This window comes from Clytia hemisphaerica, unplaced genomic scaffold, assembly GCF_902728285.1.
Source record: "Clytia hemisphaerica strain Z4C2 unplaced genomic scaffold, Clytia hemisphaerica genome assembly, whole genome shotgun sequence".
In the NCBI taxonomy this organism is placed as follows: domain Eukaryota; kingdom Metazoa; phylum Cnidaria; class Hydrozoa; order Leptothecata; family Clytiidae; genus Clytia; species Clytia hemisphaerica.
In genome coordinates, this window is record NW_027103644.1 from 266,899 (window position 1) to 284,603 (window position 17,705).

General features: G+C 33.6%; 1 protein-coding gene across 1 annotated transcript; it reads right to left on the bottom strand.

Annotated features, from left to right (window-relative positions):
• Positions 1–771: 771 nt before the first annotated feature.
• LOC136802877 (uncharacterized) lies at positions 772–14,579 on the bottom strand. Its single transcript, XM_067059632.1, has 7 exons — positions 14,372–14,579; positions 13,562–13,678; positions 12,614–12,725; positions 11,736–12,007; positions 2,387–2,833; positions 1,560–1,661; positions 772–1,247 (listed from the first exon to the last, which is right to left on the bottom strand). The coding sequence occupies exons 1-7, from the start codon at positions 14,469–14,471 to the stop codon at positions 889–891; spliced, it is 1,509 nt and encodes a 502-aa protein (XP_066915733.1). The 5' UTR covers positions 14,472–14,579; the 3' UTR covers positions 772–888.
• Between the last annotated feature and the right edge of the window lie 3,126 nt (positions 14,580–17,705).

Consider the following 17,705-nt stretch of genomic DNA (forward strand, 5'->3'; position numbering starts at 1 on the left):
ACTTGCCTCGTATTCAAACATGTCATTGTCCCTATTAAGTCCATATTATGTTAAGATATTCTTAACACTTTTTATGAAAAGGTTTATTCATCCTGATCCAAGTTTGTTTTAAATCTCAGTAATATTATAAACATTTGATTTCAACAGCGTTCGAATAATACACCCCTGTCCCGCAGCCCCCGGTGGAACTCTTTTCGTCAGTGAGGATAGAAATTTTATTGTTTCAAGGTTAAAAACCCATGATTTTGGAGTGCAATTTTTAAATATGAAATTTCGAGTGGGGTTGAAATCCAAGGGTATTTTCCCACCGGGGACGAATTTTTTGCCTACTTTTCCAATGGGAATGGGGTCCCAGCGGGTCGGTGACACAGCGGTGTAGTGGAAGCATTAAAATGTGGCTAACATATGGAAAGTCATTTTTTACTTAACCACTTTATTTAATTCAACATCTGAAAAAATAAGGTCGTTTGATTTTTATCCCATTGAAAATGGTTTCTTTATAGGTAGAGAGTGACCAATTTTCTTTAATTTTTTCATGTATATTATTATATTAGATATTCTTATCATGTACGCAGTTTTGTAAATTTTTTCACTGATAATGTTTTAGAAAAATGAATATGACTTAAATAATATGACTAATAATACAGAAATCGTTCAAAGTTTAAGTTCGGGTTAAAAATATGGTATTGAAATGTTTCCCCATTGAAAAGGGATTTTGATTGAAAATTGAATATAAAAAAAAGTAACAAAAATATAAATACAAAAAAATAGTAAAAAAAAGTATCCAAAATATAAATACAAAAAAATAATAAAAAATAGTAAAAAAAAAGTATCCAAAATATAAATACAAAAGCGTTAAAAGCGTAATAAGTTTGTTATAAAACTACTTTAAATAAGCTTGAACAAGGTTGTAACGAACACCGTCAAAAGCATTTCCAAACTCATTGTAATTCTCACAGCATGGGAAGGTATTTGTTGATTCGGGTAATCAAACTTTGGTGAATCGGTTGCACATTTCTCTTCATCTCGCATACAATTTGTGATATTCTTAGCGGCGCCCAAGCCACTATCATAAGCACCATGGGCGTAACCAAACTCCCACCTTTGATACGCCTCACCAGCAAAATAGATTGATTGTTGGACAGGGTGATCCATTGCCTTGTAATCATTTTCATTGATGCCAGCTATTTGATAAGAGTATGAACCGAGAAAGTTCGGGTTGATCGAGAAATCGTTTCTTTTCATCTCTGTAATTAAATGTAATATTTTGAATTATTGACTTGATTTTAAGAATCTGTGATTTTTAGCGTATCTGGGGAATAGTTTTCGGTTAAAAATACATTCTTACTTTCAAAAACTGTATAATTACCAACATTTTAAGAAATAACAATGACAATTAACTGTGACATTTTTTGGATGAATTCGATACGAAAGACTTATCTTTGAAGGCTTAAGTTTTTCACTGTTAATTATTGAAAGACTACTGTTTCATAATGAATTCAGCTAAAATTTCACGTAGCTTTTCTTTTTTCACTGATACTTTTTTCTGTGATACTCACCGATAGGTCTTGTCGCGTTCGGATAAACTTTCTTCAACACTTGATAGGCTTGTTCGATAATTTCATTGTCAGTGTATGTATAACTTTCTCTACAAATATCACCTATTAAAGAAAAACAATAAGCAAGGTTATCTCTGGTTGGTTAAGCATATGCCTTGCATTATAAGGATGAGACACAAGGTTCGAGCCCTGATGGCTGCTAACGAAATCTCACCAATGTCATCGGAAGATGATGAATGAGAATGAAACAATCATCTTGTAGGGGGGACTTTGTTCGATGTTTGAGGTCTTGGGCAAAAATCATAGGTTGGCACCTATGTTATTTTAATTCCCCTACCTACCCCTTATCTTTCCACCAATGTAAAACAAGTGCTTTGACTAAAAAAGTTGAACGATTTTACAAATTCATATAATAGTCCTCAAAATATTATACAATGGGAGAGGGGACGCCAAAATATACTTGGAGCACCAGTTTTATTTCTAACGTCTGGTAAAAACTAAACTACACAGACCCAGTAGCAGAGCACTGTCCCGCTGAAAATATATCAGTATCCGACATAATTTCAGCCCGACTGGGAAAATAAATTTGATGTGGTCCCCATTTAAAGTGTAATGGACAAAATTGCATTCCAAAACCGACACCAAAAGTTTCACCGGGGCTATGATACAGGGGTGTACTAGAGAATATATTGTTTTTGCCAGGGTAAAAATTAGTTTGGTAATTTTTTTACTTATAATTTGCTGTAATCAGAGCCACTCAAGTGAATTTTGAAACTTTTTCAGATTGCCGAGACAGAGATGTTTAATTGAAAATGAAACAAAATTACCTGTGAGGGTAGCGAGTAGGATTTTAGAGCCTGGAAACAGACCATCAGCATTCATATTTTCCCAGTGCACAAAATGTCCTTTCCTTTCTGTAGCTAGCATAACATACGATTTACTATCATCCCAAAACACAGTATTGAAACGTAAAAAGATTTTACAATAATGACACATTGGAGCCATATTCAATCCACCGGTTTTCCATTCAGGCAGCTTTGGTGAAAACTTGATATTCCCTGATTGTACAACTCCAGTACTGACTGTCACCAGAACGTTTTTTGTTGTGTAAGATGTGCCGTCTTTACATTCAATTGTGATGTTATTTTTGGAGTGCATAGTAATCTTTGTTGCTGTTTTATTGAGTTTGATTTTGGATTGGTATGGTTTACTTTCTTCGAAGACTGGAAAACCATAACCTCTTGGGTCGTTGACGATTCTCTCGTGAACATTTTCTGTCAGAAAAGTATAGCGTGACAATTATGAAAACTCTCGCTTGTAGGTATTAGTTGCACTGGTCCATAGCATGAATGTAGAGCATCCAGCTATGGGGCACAAGGTCGTGGGTTTAATTCCTGGCCGAAAGCCAAAGACTTCATACTTAGTACAAAATGGTACTGATGGCTCCCTGCTTGTTCAGCAATTAAGGGAAGGATCAAGAGGCATGGGTCCCGTTAACGGGGTGTGCATAGCACTACTTCGTCACATATCCTTACTTCGTCTCCTATTGTTATTTTCTCTTTTACGTCATAATATATGCATGAATAATCGCATAAATTATTTCTGATTGATCTTGAGATTAGAGGTGGTTTCTACTTGCTTTTTTATTGTATTGTTCTGTAACACCTTTATAGCTGTTGAAATTAAACAAAAAAATGGTTCTTTCATTCTTTCATGTGAAGGTGTTAATAAACAGATGATACAAGAAATAGTCTATGGTTGATCTCTCTTTTTTTAAAGGTGTTAACAAACAAACTTAATAAAGTGAATGGATGATCGCTTTCTTGTTCCGTCTAGCAAAAAGTAATACAAAAGGTTGAAATCTCAATGTCTGAACCCTTTTTTATCAAAAACTTTGTAAAGAACATACTGTATACGGCTTCTAAAGCGGCACAAGTAAACTAATAAAATAATGGAATCGAATTTGATATTATTTTTAAATAATTGCCGCCCGTAGCGAGCTTGCGATTGTAGGGTGGCCTACATAGCTTCACGAAAGGATATTGGACAGGAATCTCGATTTTTGCGTTTGTTTTGTAATCGATCTTCCGGTTAATTAGTGTTCCGTAATTATCTACTCTGTACCAGAGTGTATCTCACGATTATCGTAGCGAAGTACGGCAATGAATTTTGAAATTAGCCGTAGATATTGGGTTTGTGTACAGACAAGTAATTATCCGGCAACGTTTATAGCTTACCAAACTAGCAATAGCTTTCGCTAAATGCGCGGCGGACGTTTTTCGTTATTTTTCCCTTCGGGGTTTTTTGTTTTTTTCTGTTGTGCGTTAATTTGTGGATTAAGTTTTCAAACGCAGGTAATTCTATGCACATTTTCGATGAACAATTATAGGCATCTACTTTATAAGAATCAAATCAATAACTCTTGATTGAAGGCAATATGCCTTTCGGTAATTAGTTCTTACAAAGTAAACAAAGGATGGCGAAAAAGAAGAGCATATTTATTTTTATTATAAACATCTACTTTATAAGAATTAAATCAATAACTCTTGATTGAAGGCAATATATCTTTCGGTTAGTTAATAGAAAGTAAACAAAGGATGGATAAAAAGATTAGCATATTTATTTTTATTATAAGCATCTACTTTATAAGAAGCGAATCAATAACTCTTGATTGAAGGCAATATATCTTTCGGTAATTAGTTCTTACAAAGTAAACAAAAGATGGTGAAAAAGATGAGCATATTTATTTTTATTATAACTGTCTACTTTATAAGAATCAAATCAATTTCAGATTTTTTTGCGTTGTCACTGTGATTAATGTGAGCGATAACTTCTCTTTTTGAGATGTGTGCGACCATCTATCCCATGTCATCTGAAAAGTAAAGTTGAAACCAAGCTTTCTTCCTCCAACTTAAATTTTATCGATAAAACGAATTTAAAATCTACACATGCGTAATTTTGCTTACTTAGGGATATTTCGATAGGAAGCTCTGCGGGGCATTCTTAGCGACAGCTACTTGCTAGTATATGTCGATAATGACCTTCATTTTTAAGGAAATATTTGGTCGCAACTTTGCGATTCTTGTTCCTAATAATTTTCGAAACTTTCACTATAAAGCATTAAAAAGCTTTAATCAGCATTTAGTCGTTATAAGCATTTGTAGTGGGTGACAGTTAGTGAAAGCTATGGCTAGTTTTAAATAAATTAGTTTTCACATTGATCTATCTGTGGAAGTTTTAAAAATCGAAATTTTTTCAGCTAGTTTCTTTCGTATCTCTAAAAGTAATGATAAAGTCTCCTTATAACAAGTCAAAATGTAGAAGAAAGAAGTTTTTTGATACATACATCAACCAGGTCACAAGTTCTGAGACATTTTCGTTTTCGACAGATCACTCTATCCTATCCTGATCACGGCTGGGATCCCTTAAAATCGGTATTACCGGTTACCGATCGCCGTAAAAATTTTAATAATATTTTTAGGGTTAAGATTCAACAGAAAGAACACCCTAAAGCTTTAAAAAAAATTGAATGTTTTTAAAAAATCTCAATAGAAAAAGGTATATCTTATTCTGTCTCGTCGGGCGTTTCGGCCGCAAAAGTGCAAAGTAGCAACTCCTCTGCACCTGAACTTTCAATATATCGTAAAATTCTTTAAATATCGAAGAAATTTTTGGACGACTAATGGAAGTGAGGAGAGCTTTTAATGAAAGATATGATTAAGTAACATTTGATGGGGTTTTATGTGAAAAATATCTGAATGTTTAAGGAGTAAAGAGTTGCGACCAAGTAGTGTTTGGTGTTTATGGTCCAAACTATGAACATTTCTAACGAGAAAAAAGGCGTAACGAAGTAGTGTTAGGTGTTTGTAATTCTTACGAGTAAAGAGGCGTGACCAAGTAGTGTTTAGTGTTTATGATCCAAATTAGGAATATTTTTAATGAGTAAAAAGTAGCGACCAAATAGTGTTTGGTCCAAATTATGAACTTTTCTTATGAAGAAAAAAATGTGACCAAGTAGTGTTTATTGTTTATGATCCAAGCCATGAATATTTCTAACGATTAAAAAGGCGTGACCAAATAGTGTTTGGTGTTTTTAGTCCCAATTATGAACTTTTCTAATGAAGAAAAAAATGTAGTACATGTTTTTTTTTTTATAAGCATAGAAAAATCCGAAAACAGGCTCAGAGATACTTAGGTCAAAAGCTTAATAAGGCTGAAAAATGCTTGAGGGGATGCTTAAATCTAAAGCATAAATTTAGGGAAATACTGAAAATCCGTAAAATTCCAGCCAAAAAAAGCCAAAATCAGGAAAAAAATATTTTTCGTAGGCTCAAGTAATGCTTATTCCATATGCTTAATTTTTCCCCATATCTGAGCCTAGATATGCTTATAAGTGCAATGCTTATAAAAAAAACATGTAGTGTTTGGTGTTTTTGTGTGAAAGTATGATCATTTCTAATGGGTAAAAAGGCGTGACCAAGTAGTGTTTGGTCTTTTGTTTCAAACTATGAGCATTTTTAAGGATAAAAAATGTGACCAAGTAGTGTTTGGTGTTTTGGTGCAAACTATGAGCATCTTTAAGGATAAAAAAATGTGACCAATTACTGTTTGGAGTTTTTGGTCCAAATTAGGAATATTTCTTATGAGTAAAAAGGCGTGAGCAAGTAGTGTTTGATGTTTTGGGTGCAAATTAGGAATATTTCTTGTGAGTAAAAAGGCGTGACCAAGTAGTGTTTGGTGTTTTTGTTCCAAGTTATTAACATTTCTAGTGAATGGAAAAACGTGAACAAGTATAGTGTTTGGTCTTTTGGTGCAAACTATGAGCATTTTTAAGGATAAAAAAAATGTGATCAATTAGTGTTTGGAGTTTTCGATCCAAATTTGGAATATTTCTCATGAGTAAAATGGCGTGACCAAGTAGTGTTTGGTGTTTGGATGCAAGAATGATCATTTCTAATGAGTAAAAAGGCGTGACCGAGTAGTGTTTGTTAGTTAAAACTATGAACATTCTTAATGGGTAAAAAATTGACCGAGAAATGTTTTTTTTTTGTGCAATTTGTAAAGTTTCTTGAGTTAAAATATGTGAAATACCATATACCTAAATTACATTTCTTTAACTGACCAATCAAATCACTAATATACATGTAATATTTTGAAGAGTGAGTGCACGATGAACAATCGTGATTGAATATCTAAAGAAATGTCTCGAAGAAACCATAATACGCATGTGCCGGTGCTCTACACATTGTCAGAAAAAAACTTCTGAAGCAAATGGCTTTTTTTCGTGACGAAATAAAACAAGAAAGTATGAGAAGAAAAAGCAAAATGATTATTTTTTACGTTTTTTTCTGCTTTTTGGAAATGTAATCAAAACCGAGAACCGTCTTATAGAGTACGGCTATAGAAGACGAAGATTATGAATTATTCGTCAATATAATTCAAAATGATGGTCGGAATATGGTGAGAGGAAGGGAGCGCACAAACCAGGACAGAAGAGTGGCACGGTTATATTTATCAGGGAATTTGGACATCGAGCTTACATATAATCCTATAAAAGAAGATGACGAAGAGATGTTGTTAAGTATTTTTTTAAACTCCGTTGTAAAATTATTTTGATAATTATTCTGCTTTGACATTAATTAAAAGCAAAATGTTGATGTGTGGTCAAAAAAAGTTATCCTTACTTGGTCACGATGCATTGCGTAAGAGTTCTTTAAAAATTTCGCAAAAATTTATATTCCCACTAAATGGTCACGTGATTTAAAAGTTAGATTTTACAGATCAGTCAAAAAGATAACCCTTACTTTTTCACATGACTTGAAAGTTAGATTTTGCAGATCAGTCAAAAATAATTTATCCTTACTTGGTCACATGACTTGAAAGTTAGATTTCGCAGATCAGGCAAAAAAATTTATCCTTACTTGGTCACGATGCATAGCCTGGATATCCAGGCTGTAAACTATTTCACAGTCTAGATTTTTAATATTTTATGTTCTGGTTTACAGCCTGGTCTCCCTAGAGCGATTTGCATTCACTTTAAGAGAATGCAGTCCGCTTGCTTGCGCTCACTTCGCTAAAACCGTAAGGGCCAATCTACACAGCGTTGAGCAATTCTAAAGCAAAAATAAGATAGTCCTCCAGTTGCTAGTGAAGATAGGGATTTCTGTTACATGAAAAATGAAAAAGAAGAAAACAGAGGCAAGTTCATTTTCCAAGAAAACATGGTTGGTCATGATAATGCATGCAAACTTTTTTATGGACTTTGGTGTAATCTTTGGATGTTTTAAATAGAATTAGATCTTGTAAGACTGCTTTTTATTAATTTCTGTTTTGCTGCCCTGGGTTGACTAGGAAACATGGGTTTTCACTTTCATTCTCTAGGGAGACCAAGCTCTATAATTTTAGAACTTTGTATGTTGAGGTAAATTTTGTTTTTTTCTAAAATTTTGAGCTTGGATATCCATGCTACACGATGCATTGAGTAAGAGTTCTTTAAAAATTTCGCAAAAATTTATATTCCCACTAAATGGTCACGTGATTTAAAAGTTAGATTTTACAGATTAGTCAAAAAAAATTTCATTACATGGTCACATAATTTGAAAGTTAGATTTTGCAGATCAGTCAAAAATATGTATCCTCACTTGGTCACATGACTTGAAAGTTATATTTTGCAGATCAGTCAAAAAGAATTATCCTTACTTGGTCACATGACTTGAAAGTTAGATTTCGCAGATCAGGCAAAAAAATTTATCCTTACTTGGTCACATGACTTGAAATTTAGATTTTGCAGATGAGTCAAAAAAAAATTATCCTTACTTGGTCACATGACTTGAAAGTTAGATTTCGCAGATCAGGCAAAAAAATTTATCCTTACTTGGTCCATGAACATATAAACGACTGGACATCTATCTTTTATTGTCTCTTTGAAGCGAGCTTCGTTGCCGCCTGTATTTCAAAATTGGTATAAAAAATCCGACAATATTCCGTCATAATTTTATTTCTTTGAATTGTTTAGGTAAAATGATTGATAGAGCTTGAACATTACTCCTAATGCACAAAAAAATTATTTTCAAATTTTTTCACGAGTTTGCAATATATTTTATCAACATTTTCAACTCTGAAATGCAGAATTTCAACTGCGTGTATACTTTTGAATCCCTTTTGTCACTCCAAAAATTTTTTTTATGACTTGAAAAAATAGCTTGCCAAAGTTGAGATCCTGTGTAATAAGAATATCGAAATTAGAATGTGACACTCTCTAAAATTATTAGACACTTTTAAGTCAAAATTTAGAAATATTAGTCGGAGTTTTGACAAGCTGACGATGATTTTGCCTCTGTTATCTTTGTTATGATATAGATTAAAGACTTTAGAAAAGTAGAACAACAGAGACTTTTGTCGAATTTTTGACGTTGTTAGCAAGGTATTCTCAAGAGGTATATCATCAAAATTTATTGTTTCATTTGATGATTTTAACGAGGCGGCAACGAAGCTAGCAGTGTTATCTTCAAAAATACAAAGGAGGTGGATGTCCAGTCGTTTATATGTTCATGCTTGGTCACATGACTTGAAATTTAGATTTTGCAGATCAGTCAAAAAAAATTATCCTTACTTGGTCACATGACTTGAAAGTTAGATTTTGCAGATCAGTCAAAAAAATTTATCCTTACTTGGTCACATGACTTGAAAGTTAGATTTTGCAGATCAGTCAAAAATATTTTATCCTTCCTTGGTCACATGACTTGAAAGTTAGATTTCGCAGATCAGGCAAAACAAATTTATCCTTACTTGGTCACATGACTTGAAAGTTAGATTTTGTACACCAGTCAAAAAATTTATCCTTACTTGGTCACATGACTTGAAAGTTAGATTTTGCAGATCAGTCAAAAAAATTTATCCTTACTTGGTCACATGACTTGAAAGTTATTTTTTGTAGATCAGTCAAAAAGATTTATCCTTACTTGGTCACATGACTTGAAAATTAGACTTTGTAGATCAGTCAAAAAATTTATCCTTACTTGGTCACATGACTTGAAAGTTAGATTTTGCAGATCAGTCAAAAAGATCTATCCTTACTTGGTCACATGACTTGAAAGTTAGATTTTGCAGATCAGTCGAAAAGATTTATCCTTACTTGGTCACATGACTTGAAAGTTAGATTTTGCAGATCAGTCAAAAAATTTATCCTTACTTGGTCACATGACTTGAAAGTTAGATTTTGCACATCAGTCAAAAAGATTTATCCTTACTTGGTCACATGACTTGAAAGCTAGATTTTGTACATCAGTCAAAAAATTTATCCTTATTTGGTCACATGACTTGAAAGTTAGATTTTGCAGATCATTCAAAAAAATTTATCCTTACTTGGTCACATGACTTGAAAGTTAGATTTTGCAGATCAGTCAAAAAATATTTATCCTTACTTGGTCACATGACTTGAAAGTTAGATTTCGCAGATCAGGCAAAAAAATTTATCCTTACTTGGTCACATGACTTGAAAGTTAGATTTTGCAGATCAGTCAAAAAAAATTTATCCTTACTTGGTCACATGACTTGAAAGTTAGATTTCGCAGATCAGGCAAAAAGATTTATCCTTACTTGGTCACATGACTTAAAAGTTAGATTTTGCAGATCAGTCAAAAAAATTTATCCTTACTTGGTCACATGACTTGAAAGTTAGATTTTGCAGATCAGTCAAAAAATTTATCCTTACTTGGTCACATGACTTGAAAGTTAGATTTTGCAGATCAGTCAAAAATAATTTATCCTTACTTGGTCACATGACTTGAAAGTTAGATTTTGCAGATCAGGCAAAATAAATTATCCTTACTTGGTCACATGACTTGAAAGTTAATTTTGCAGATCAGTCAAAAAAATTTATCCTTACTTGGTCACATGACTTGAAAGTTAGATTTTGCAGATCAGGTAAAAAAAATTATCCTTACTTGGTTACAATGCATTGCGTATGAGTTATTTAAAAATTTTGCAAAAATTTATATTCCCACTACACGGTCACGTGATTTAAAAGTTAAATTTTACAGATCAATCAAAAAGATAATCCTTACTTTTTCACATGACTTGAAAGTTAGATTTTGCAGATCAGGCAAAAAATTTTATCCTTACTTGGTCACATGGTCAAAATACCTTAAGTGGATTAAATTTCGCGTGGATTAATTTTCGCGGTTTTCGCGATTTTTGGCCGTTTTCGCGAAATTTTGTCCACGCGAAATATTTAAAATCTAAAAATTGGCCAAAACTTCTAGGAAAATGAAAGAAATCGGGTGAAAAAGAGGCTGATTCGCGAAATTTTGTCCACGCGAAATTTTTAGATTCTTGATTCGCGAAAAAAAGTCCACGCGAAAATTAATCCACTTAAGGTATGTTTTTTATTTACCTCTTCGCCTATCATTTTCACACCTAACGGTAATTATTTTATGTATTCTAGAAAAATATATCTGTCAATCAATTTGCCATATTTTATTCAAAGATATCTGTCAATCTACTTCTTAGCTTGCATAATAGCATATGTTACGTCATGTTGTTTAAATGATTAACAATAATCTAGTAGAAACCATGTATATTTAGCTGTTTAATTTTTAAGCATACATTATGACGTAGAAAAGACAATAACAATAGGAGACGAAGTAAGGATATGTGACGAAGTAGTGCTATGCACACGGGGAGGAGCTGGGGCCTCACTTTTTTTGCAGACCATACTTATGTACATTAGAACCACTTTAAACAGACCAAATCAAATCATGAATACTGTTTTTCTCCCCAATTAAATAACGTTTTAGGGTGTTTTGAGGGTGTAAAAAGTTAAAAAAATTCTTCTTCGCCCAACCAATGGCTCGCAGGGACAATTCAGGAAAAAAGAGTTCCACCCTCATCCACCAAATTTACTATGACTATCGAAAGAGGAGTCTTCGATCGCAGAATTACTATTTACTATGTTTAATAAAACACCGGAAGAAGCGGGGAGACTGGGAATGCTTCAGCCTCCCCAATTTTGAGCAAATGAGATTTTTTTTCAAAATATCTAGCGAATTTAACATGTTTTGAGCCTTCAGCCTCCCTACTTTTATGGTTGTCCCACCGGGTCTATAAAAGGTGAAAGGAGTTTCAAGACTGATCCAGGATGTGAGTTTAAACTGGATAATGGAAACATTCACGTACCATTGAGGGCAGAATATCCAAAACCAACAGCGTCAATTACATCTGGCTCAATTCCATTCTCAAACTCATATCTGAAATATTCAATCGCATTTTCTAATGGTGTTTTAGCTTCAAATCCTCCCCAACGGAGACCTGATTTCAGATCAATAGTTCCTTGTCCATTCTCTACACGTTGTTCAACCAGTTCATCCATCTTGTCTTGCGCAGCGACTATTCGGTTGTTAACCTTACCAACTTCTTCTGATGATATGATCGAACCATCGTTTCCATTCCTGTAAAAATACAGTATTTCAGGGAGATAAACTATATTGGACAAGACTATTGGATAATCAATTTTCGCCTGCCTACAGACCGATTTAACGGTCCTTGAAAAATCTCATTTGAAATTCGGTCTTGGATTACTATACTTTCAAAATAAAGTTGAAGATCAATCAAAATTCAAATTTCAGTCTTGGAAAAAGTGAGGTTTCTTTCAATCTGGACCTTAGAAGATATATTTGTACAGAGAAAACTAACGCACGATATTCTTCGTAAAGTTGAACTTAATTTATTAACTGTGAAGAAAACATTTATGCTAGAGCCTTAAACACCATTAGAAAACTCAGTGAAAATGGAATGGGAAAGACCAGCCTTAACCATTAACTTGGGACAGGGGTATGTAGAATATATAGGCAGTATGCAGTGCTGACGAGTCCTGATAAGGACGAAATGCAAATGCTGCTCTCTGTCACCCAAATCTCCTAAAAGAAAATAGTAGGAAGAAACTCTACAATCGAAAACCCAGAGCAACACTTACTTTTAGATTTTATTGAAGGACATCTTGACCCTTAAGATCATGGAAAGTTGAGCTGGGAGTCTGGGTACAAGTTTGTAATTACCTGAATTCCACTTTGTTTAGCCAATAAGTATCAGTATAGAGTGACATATTATATTGGAGATGTTTCTTATAAATTTCGTGATCTTCATCAACCATGTGCAGCCAACCAGCACCTATGGTGAAATAATACCGAGTTTATGTATCGGAGGATATCGAGGGCGACGGTAAGTGAAATCGATACAAAACAAAGTCGATAGTTGATGTACGGCTCTATATCGCCTTTGCTCACCTAAACAGACGACGATTTTGGTGTTTTTACCGTCGTCGAGCAAAGTGGACGGTGATTTCGGTCCTATGTCAGCTTTGCTTTATACCGTCCCCCTCGATTTATCTCGAATACATAAACTCGCTAATATGTTTTTGTTAATGTTTTTTTGTACTGTTATGTACCACAGTAGAGTCTCTTAACCTCTGCAACTCGAATGTCTTCTTGACTTGAGAAAGTTTTCTCGCCTTCAGTTAACAATGCCTTAAGAATCTTATTCCATAATTCTCAACTCGAGCAAATTAGTTTTCCCCGTTCGGATTTAGGAAGTATATTTTGGACGATGAAAAGGATCTATGTATATGGTGTTGTTTTTGTATATTTCTTAAAAGTCTTGTTGATTGTATAAGTTGTTGTTTGTTGATGTTGTGTTGCTTCCAATGGTAAACCAATAGGCGCGGTAAGCGTTTTTACGGCAGGGTTCCCTGGGTGCCACTATCAAGTAGGTCGTAACAGACGAGCTAGTCCTCATTTAGATGACCAATTGCCTTGCTTATTCTAATTGTTAGAAGTTGGAAATTAAAATCCTTGCTTGAAAAAGATTTAAAAAGTCATGACATTGATGTCAAAAAAGGTAATGCATTGTCTTAAGAGAGGCCAAAAGTATACCAACTTTAATTCCTTATTAGAAAAAGCAGGACAGAAAGTCAACTGTCTGAACTAGGAATAAATTGTTTATTATACCTAATGGTATTGTCAGGTTGTGCCAATGAATGTTCTTTACACGTCCACCAATATAATCGTTGGCTTCCAAGATTAAGAATTTGCTGACATTGTTGTCATGGAAATATTTGCCAGCGCCTGGTGGAAGGGAAAGTATTAAGAGTAAAGAATACCCACTGATCTTATTTACTCTTTTTTCAAATCTTGTACACGTTTTTCTTATAACAACATTCAACATTTTTGAGTTTTAAGCCTAAAAATGTTCTTACCTTGTTCTTAACATTTTGGCCATCGAAACCTTATGTTCTTATAGTTTGTTCTTATAAAAAAACGCATTTCACAATCGTTTTCTAGTTTTTCTATGAGATTTTGGCCTAAAAATAAGAACCAACAGGCTAGAACAAATTAAGACACCCCTTCCCACTGGAAAAATTGGCCAAAATACCGTCCCTGGTGAAAAATTATACTTCAGTCCTTGTCCCCACTGAAAATAATCAAATAAATTAATCCTCACTGCAAAATATTATGCTATTTTTCCCATCCCCACTGAATTTTCTGACTTGAAAACAATAGAATTTAAATCCCCAGCCATAAAAATATAAGGAAATATCAATCCCCATCTGTTCGTGATTTTTACCCCCACTGGCTGAAGAAATCCACCGGGTCGTGAGAAGGAGGTGTATTAAGGATATAGTCTCTAAAGTTAAAGAGTTGAGCTCATAAAAATAGAGTTCTAGGCATAAAAAAAGAAACTAAATCGTAAGAAGACTATCTTAAAAATCTGAATTGATACCAAATTTACCTATAGCTATATTTAAAGATAATTCTTACCTAGACCAGCTAGTCCAGAACCAACAACAATGACGTCATACTCTTGACATTGCGTCATCGCAAATAGACCAAGTATTGCAAAAAGCATATAGTGGCTCATTCTGCAGGTCTTTTACCGTACCAAGTTCTGTAATATCTTAAATTAAAAAAAACTTCAAAGATAAGAAGGTTCGATAGAGAGGAAATACACTTCTATACTTCTACAAAGAATGTCTTGATTTCAAATTTACTTTTCGTCAATAAATCAACATTTAATTAATTATATTTATTTCCAAGTCCCTTGGCGATGACCCATGATTTGAATTTAATATCACTTCTTTATATACATTTAGCTATGTATCATGGTTAAAATTTTTGTCAAAATACTTTATAGTCATCAAAACATTTTCAACAAAGGTGAAGCCCCACCTCCAAGCAAGCTAAGCTATGATCATTAAACCATAACTAAACTTCGTAGTTACGGAAGCCTACTAGTGCCATTTAGATTCTCCTTTAATTTTTCAACGACGAAACTGATTTTTATAACGAAAAGAAAGAAAGAAAAAAATCGCTCATTTTTTGTTGTCAAAAAAATCGACGACGAAAGTCGACGTTTCTATCCAATGCCGTTTTGAATCGAAAAGCTAATACTTGAGAAAAAAGGAACTTCCCCGCAAAATTTTAAAAACCAAAAATGATTTTCAAGTTCTCCAAGACTTTGGACCTTAGGATGTTGGGATCCAATAATTCAATAAGGTTAAGAATATAGCCTTGAAACCACTTAACATCTCCCAAATATCCAATTAAAGAAAGTGGAAAATCTGACCCGAATGACCTAATTCTCATCTACTTTATATTCTGAAAAACGTACGTTAAACTACTCAAAATTATTAATATATTTTGACGTTGATATCGTGGTTGGATCATCAACATGCTGATTGTCACAAGCCCGTTAAATAAAAAGACATGGCCTACCGTGAAATCGGGTAACTTGCATCAGTGGAGGAAAACTTGCATAGTCATCAAATGAATGACCTGGTTGGTCATTAAAATACAAAGTTAAATCAAAACAAATATGGCAGAGTAGAGCTGCGTAGTTCATTTGTTTTAAAATTTTGCAGCTTTGATTGCTCAGAGTCATGTGATGGCTATGCAAGTTTCCCTCCACTGATGCAAGTACGGTACGTGCTTCAAACATGGTTTTATTAATTTTTTTTTCTTCAAAATACGATACAGTGTATTTTGAAAAAAAAATTAAACCCCAGAAAAAATAAAATAATTAAAAACCACGGGATGCTCAAAAGAACGAAGGCCAACTGATTAAAATCAAGTTATTAAACACAAAATCGAATGGTATTTAAGTATATATGAAATGGCTTTTGATCTTTTGATAACCTTTTTCTCTTTAAAAATACCATTTTGTAAAAGTTGTAATACGACTGATAATCAAAGTTTATATAATTTGAAATCGTGATCCATTGATTGTTTTGCCATCCCAGCTAGCACGCAACGTTGTTTTAACTTTCAAATAACGTTGTTTGAACGACGTTATTTGAACGTTAGGAACGTCATATGGACGTTGTTTTGACGTTGTGTGCCGGCTGGGGATCGGTACAAAATGACTTACTACAGTGTGTTCCGCAAAAAAGTATACTCAAAAAGTAAAGCGTAGCTCTGATAAAAACTATCTATATATCGAGCTTAACTTTTAAACCAGCTATTTTTGATTCAAGAAATATCAAGTCATAAGTAAGCAAAGGTGTAGATTTTAAACATCGGAGATCAAGTAAATTTTTTCATAGTTACTTCACTAAAAAGTAACGTTCATTTCAAATTGGAAGAAAGATAAAAAAATCTAAATTTTTAATGCAAAAGAAAGTAAAAATCATTCTTCTTTCCACTGCTGAAAAACTTCCTTTGGAAAAGTTTTTTGTTAATGAGATAATTAATTTCCAAGCTGCATAGGTTAATCTTTCACAATGCAAAGTTTCATCAAATTGACAAAAAAAGAGACCTGTCAATCAAAAATTAATTAACTCTTTGGTAATAAAAATGGTGCATCTCGACTTTTTTTAAACTCCAACAGGGTGTAGCAAAATCCAACAGGGTGTAGCAAAAGCGTCATATCCAATGAAGTATAAGCCCGAAGGGCTAGAAGTCAATCTCCTTGGTAAGATTCGAAGCCAACAAATCCTACCATAGTTGCGCGGCCTTGAGCGGCTCGCCTGGTTTTTACACAAATGACATTGAAACTAAAATTTACCGCTTAATTTTGAAAAATATATCACTCGAAAACAAAGGAATTGCTAGATTCAATCCGTCATCAAAAATACGGCGCATATTTTAAGGCTTCAATTTTTCTTGCCTGAGAAAGGTTAGAGATTGACCTCTAGCCCTTCGGGCTTAAAACTCAATGGTCATATCTCACTAAAGAAGAATTGTTCGAATTAAAATGTGGACAGTATAAAAAGCTGAATAGCTGTGCTTTCAGTAGTTTTAAAAATCATTCAAAACAGATCATCATTTATTTTAAAAGTTGACTTTATTTATTTGAGTATACTTTTTTGCGGAACACACTGTATAGCGTAGAGAAACAGCTAGTGCTCTTCTCCTCTTCTCCATAAAGTTTTGAAGTGACACATTTATAAATTTTTTGTTGAATATACATAAACCTTTTCATAAATCATTTTAAGCAGGAACAACTGCGTCTGATTAAATCCCTTGAGTCTTAATTTGTTACTTTTATAAATAGGGCACGTTTACACTGAAAGGCTTCCTTAATTAAATTTTTATTATAAAATCTTTAATGTTTTACAATACAAAGCGTATACGTAACAAAGAGTTGAACGGTTCATTTTTAATCGATCTTCCTTGATTAACAGTGAGTCGTAAGCTGTATTGTCTTAAAGGGAGGGTAGGAGCACCCTTAAAAACAAAAGATTTTATTAAGGAAGCGTGCAATAAACAAAAGGTTTTGCGATTTCAAACACGGGCTGCGTTTAGACCAACCTGGCATTTGTAATTGCTTGCAGTATTCTTTTGAATTCTATTGTTCCGCGCAATTGTTCGGTTTGTCAAATGCCTAATGATGCCAGCGTGTTGGCATTTGAAATGCCATTTTGAGCAAAGGAATCCCCTTTTCTGGCATTTCAAATCAAACAAAGGAACCAAAACAAAGAGAAAAAATGACATTTTTGATTTTTTAAAGTATTTGCACGTTTTTTATTCAGTTCTTTCTGTAGATTGTAGAATTTGCAAGATTTGCCATAGCCTAGCCCTACGGCAAAAAGTTTCAGTCTTAATGACTGCAGTTTTTGAGAAATTCCATGCTTTTCATTGTTTGATCTGTCAAAGT

What these genes read in the sequence shown, in the direction of transcription:
- LOC136802877 (XM_067059632.1), bottom strand. Translation starts at nt 14,471, where the DNA reads ATGAGCCACTATATGCTTTTTGCAATACTTGGTCTATTTGCGATGACG. An exon ending in CAACCTGACAATACCATTAG is followed by an intron (nt 12,726 to 13,561) that starts GTATAATAAACA and finishes ATTTCACCATAG; the next exon opens with GTGCTGGTTGGCTGCACATG. An exon ending in CCTACTCGCTACCCTCACAG is followed by an intron (nt 1,662 to 2,386) that starts GTAATTTTGTTT and finishes TTTCTTTAATAG; the next exon opens with GTGATATTTGTAGAGAAAGT.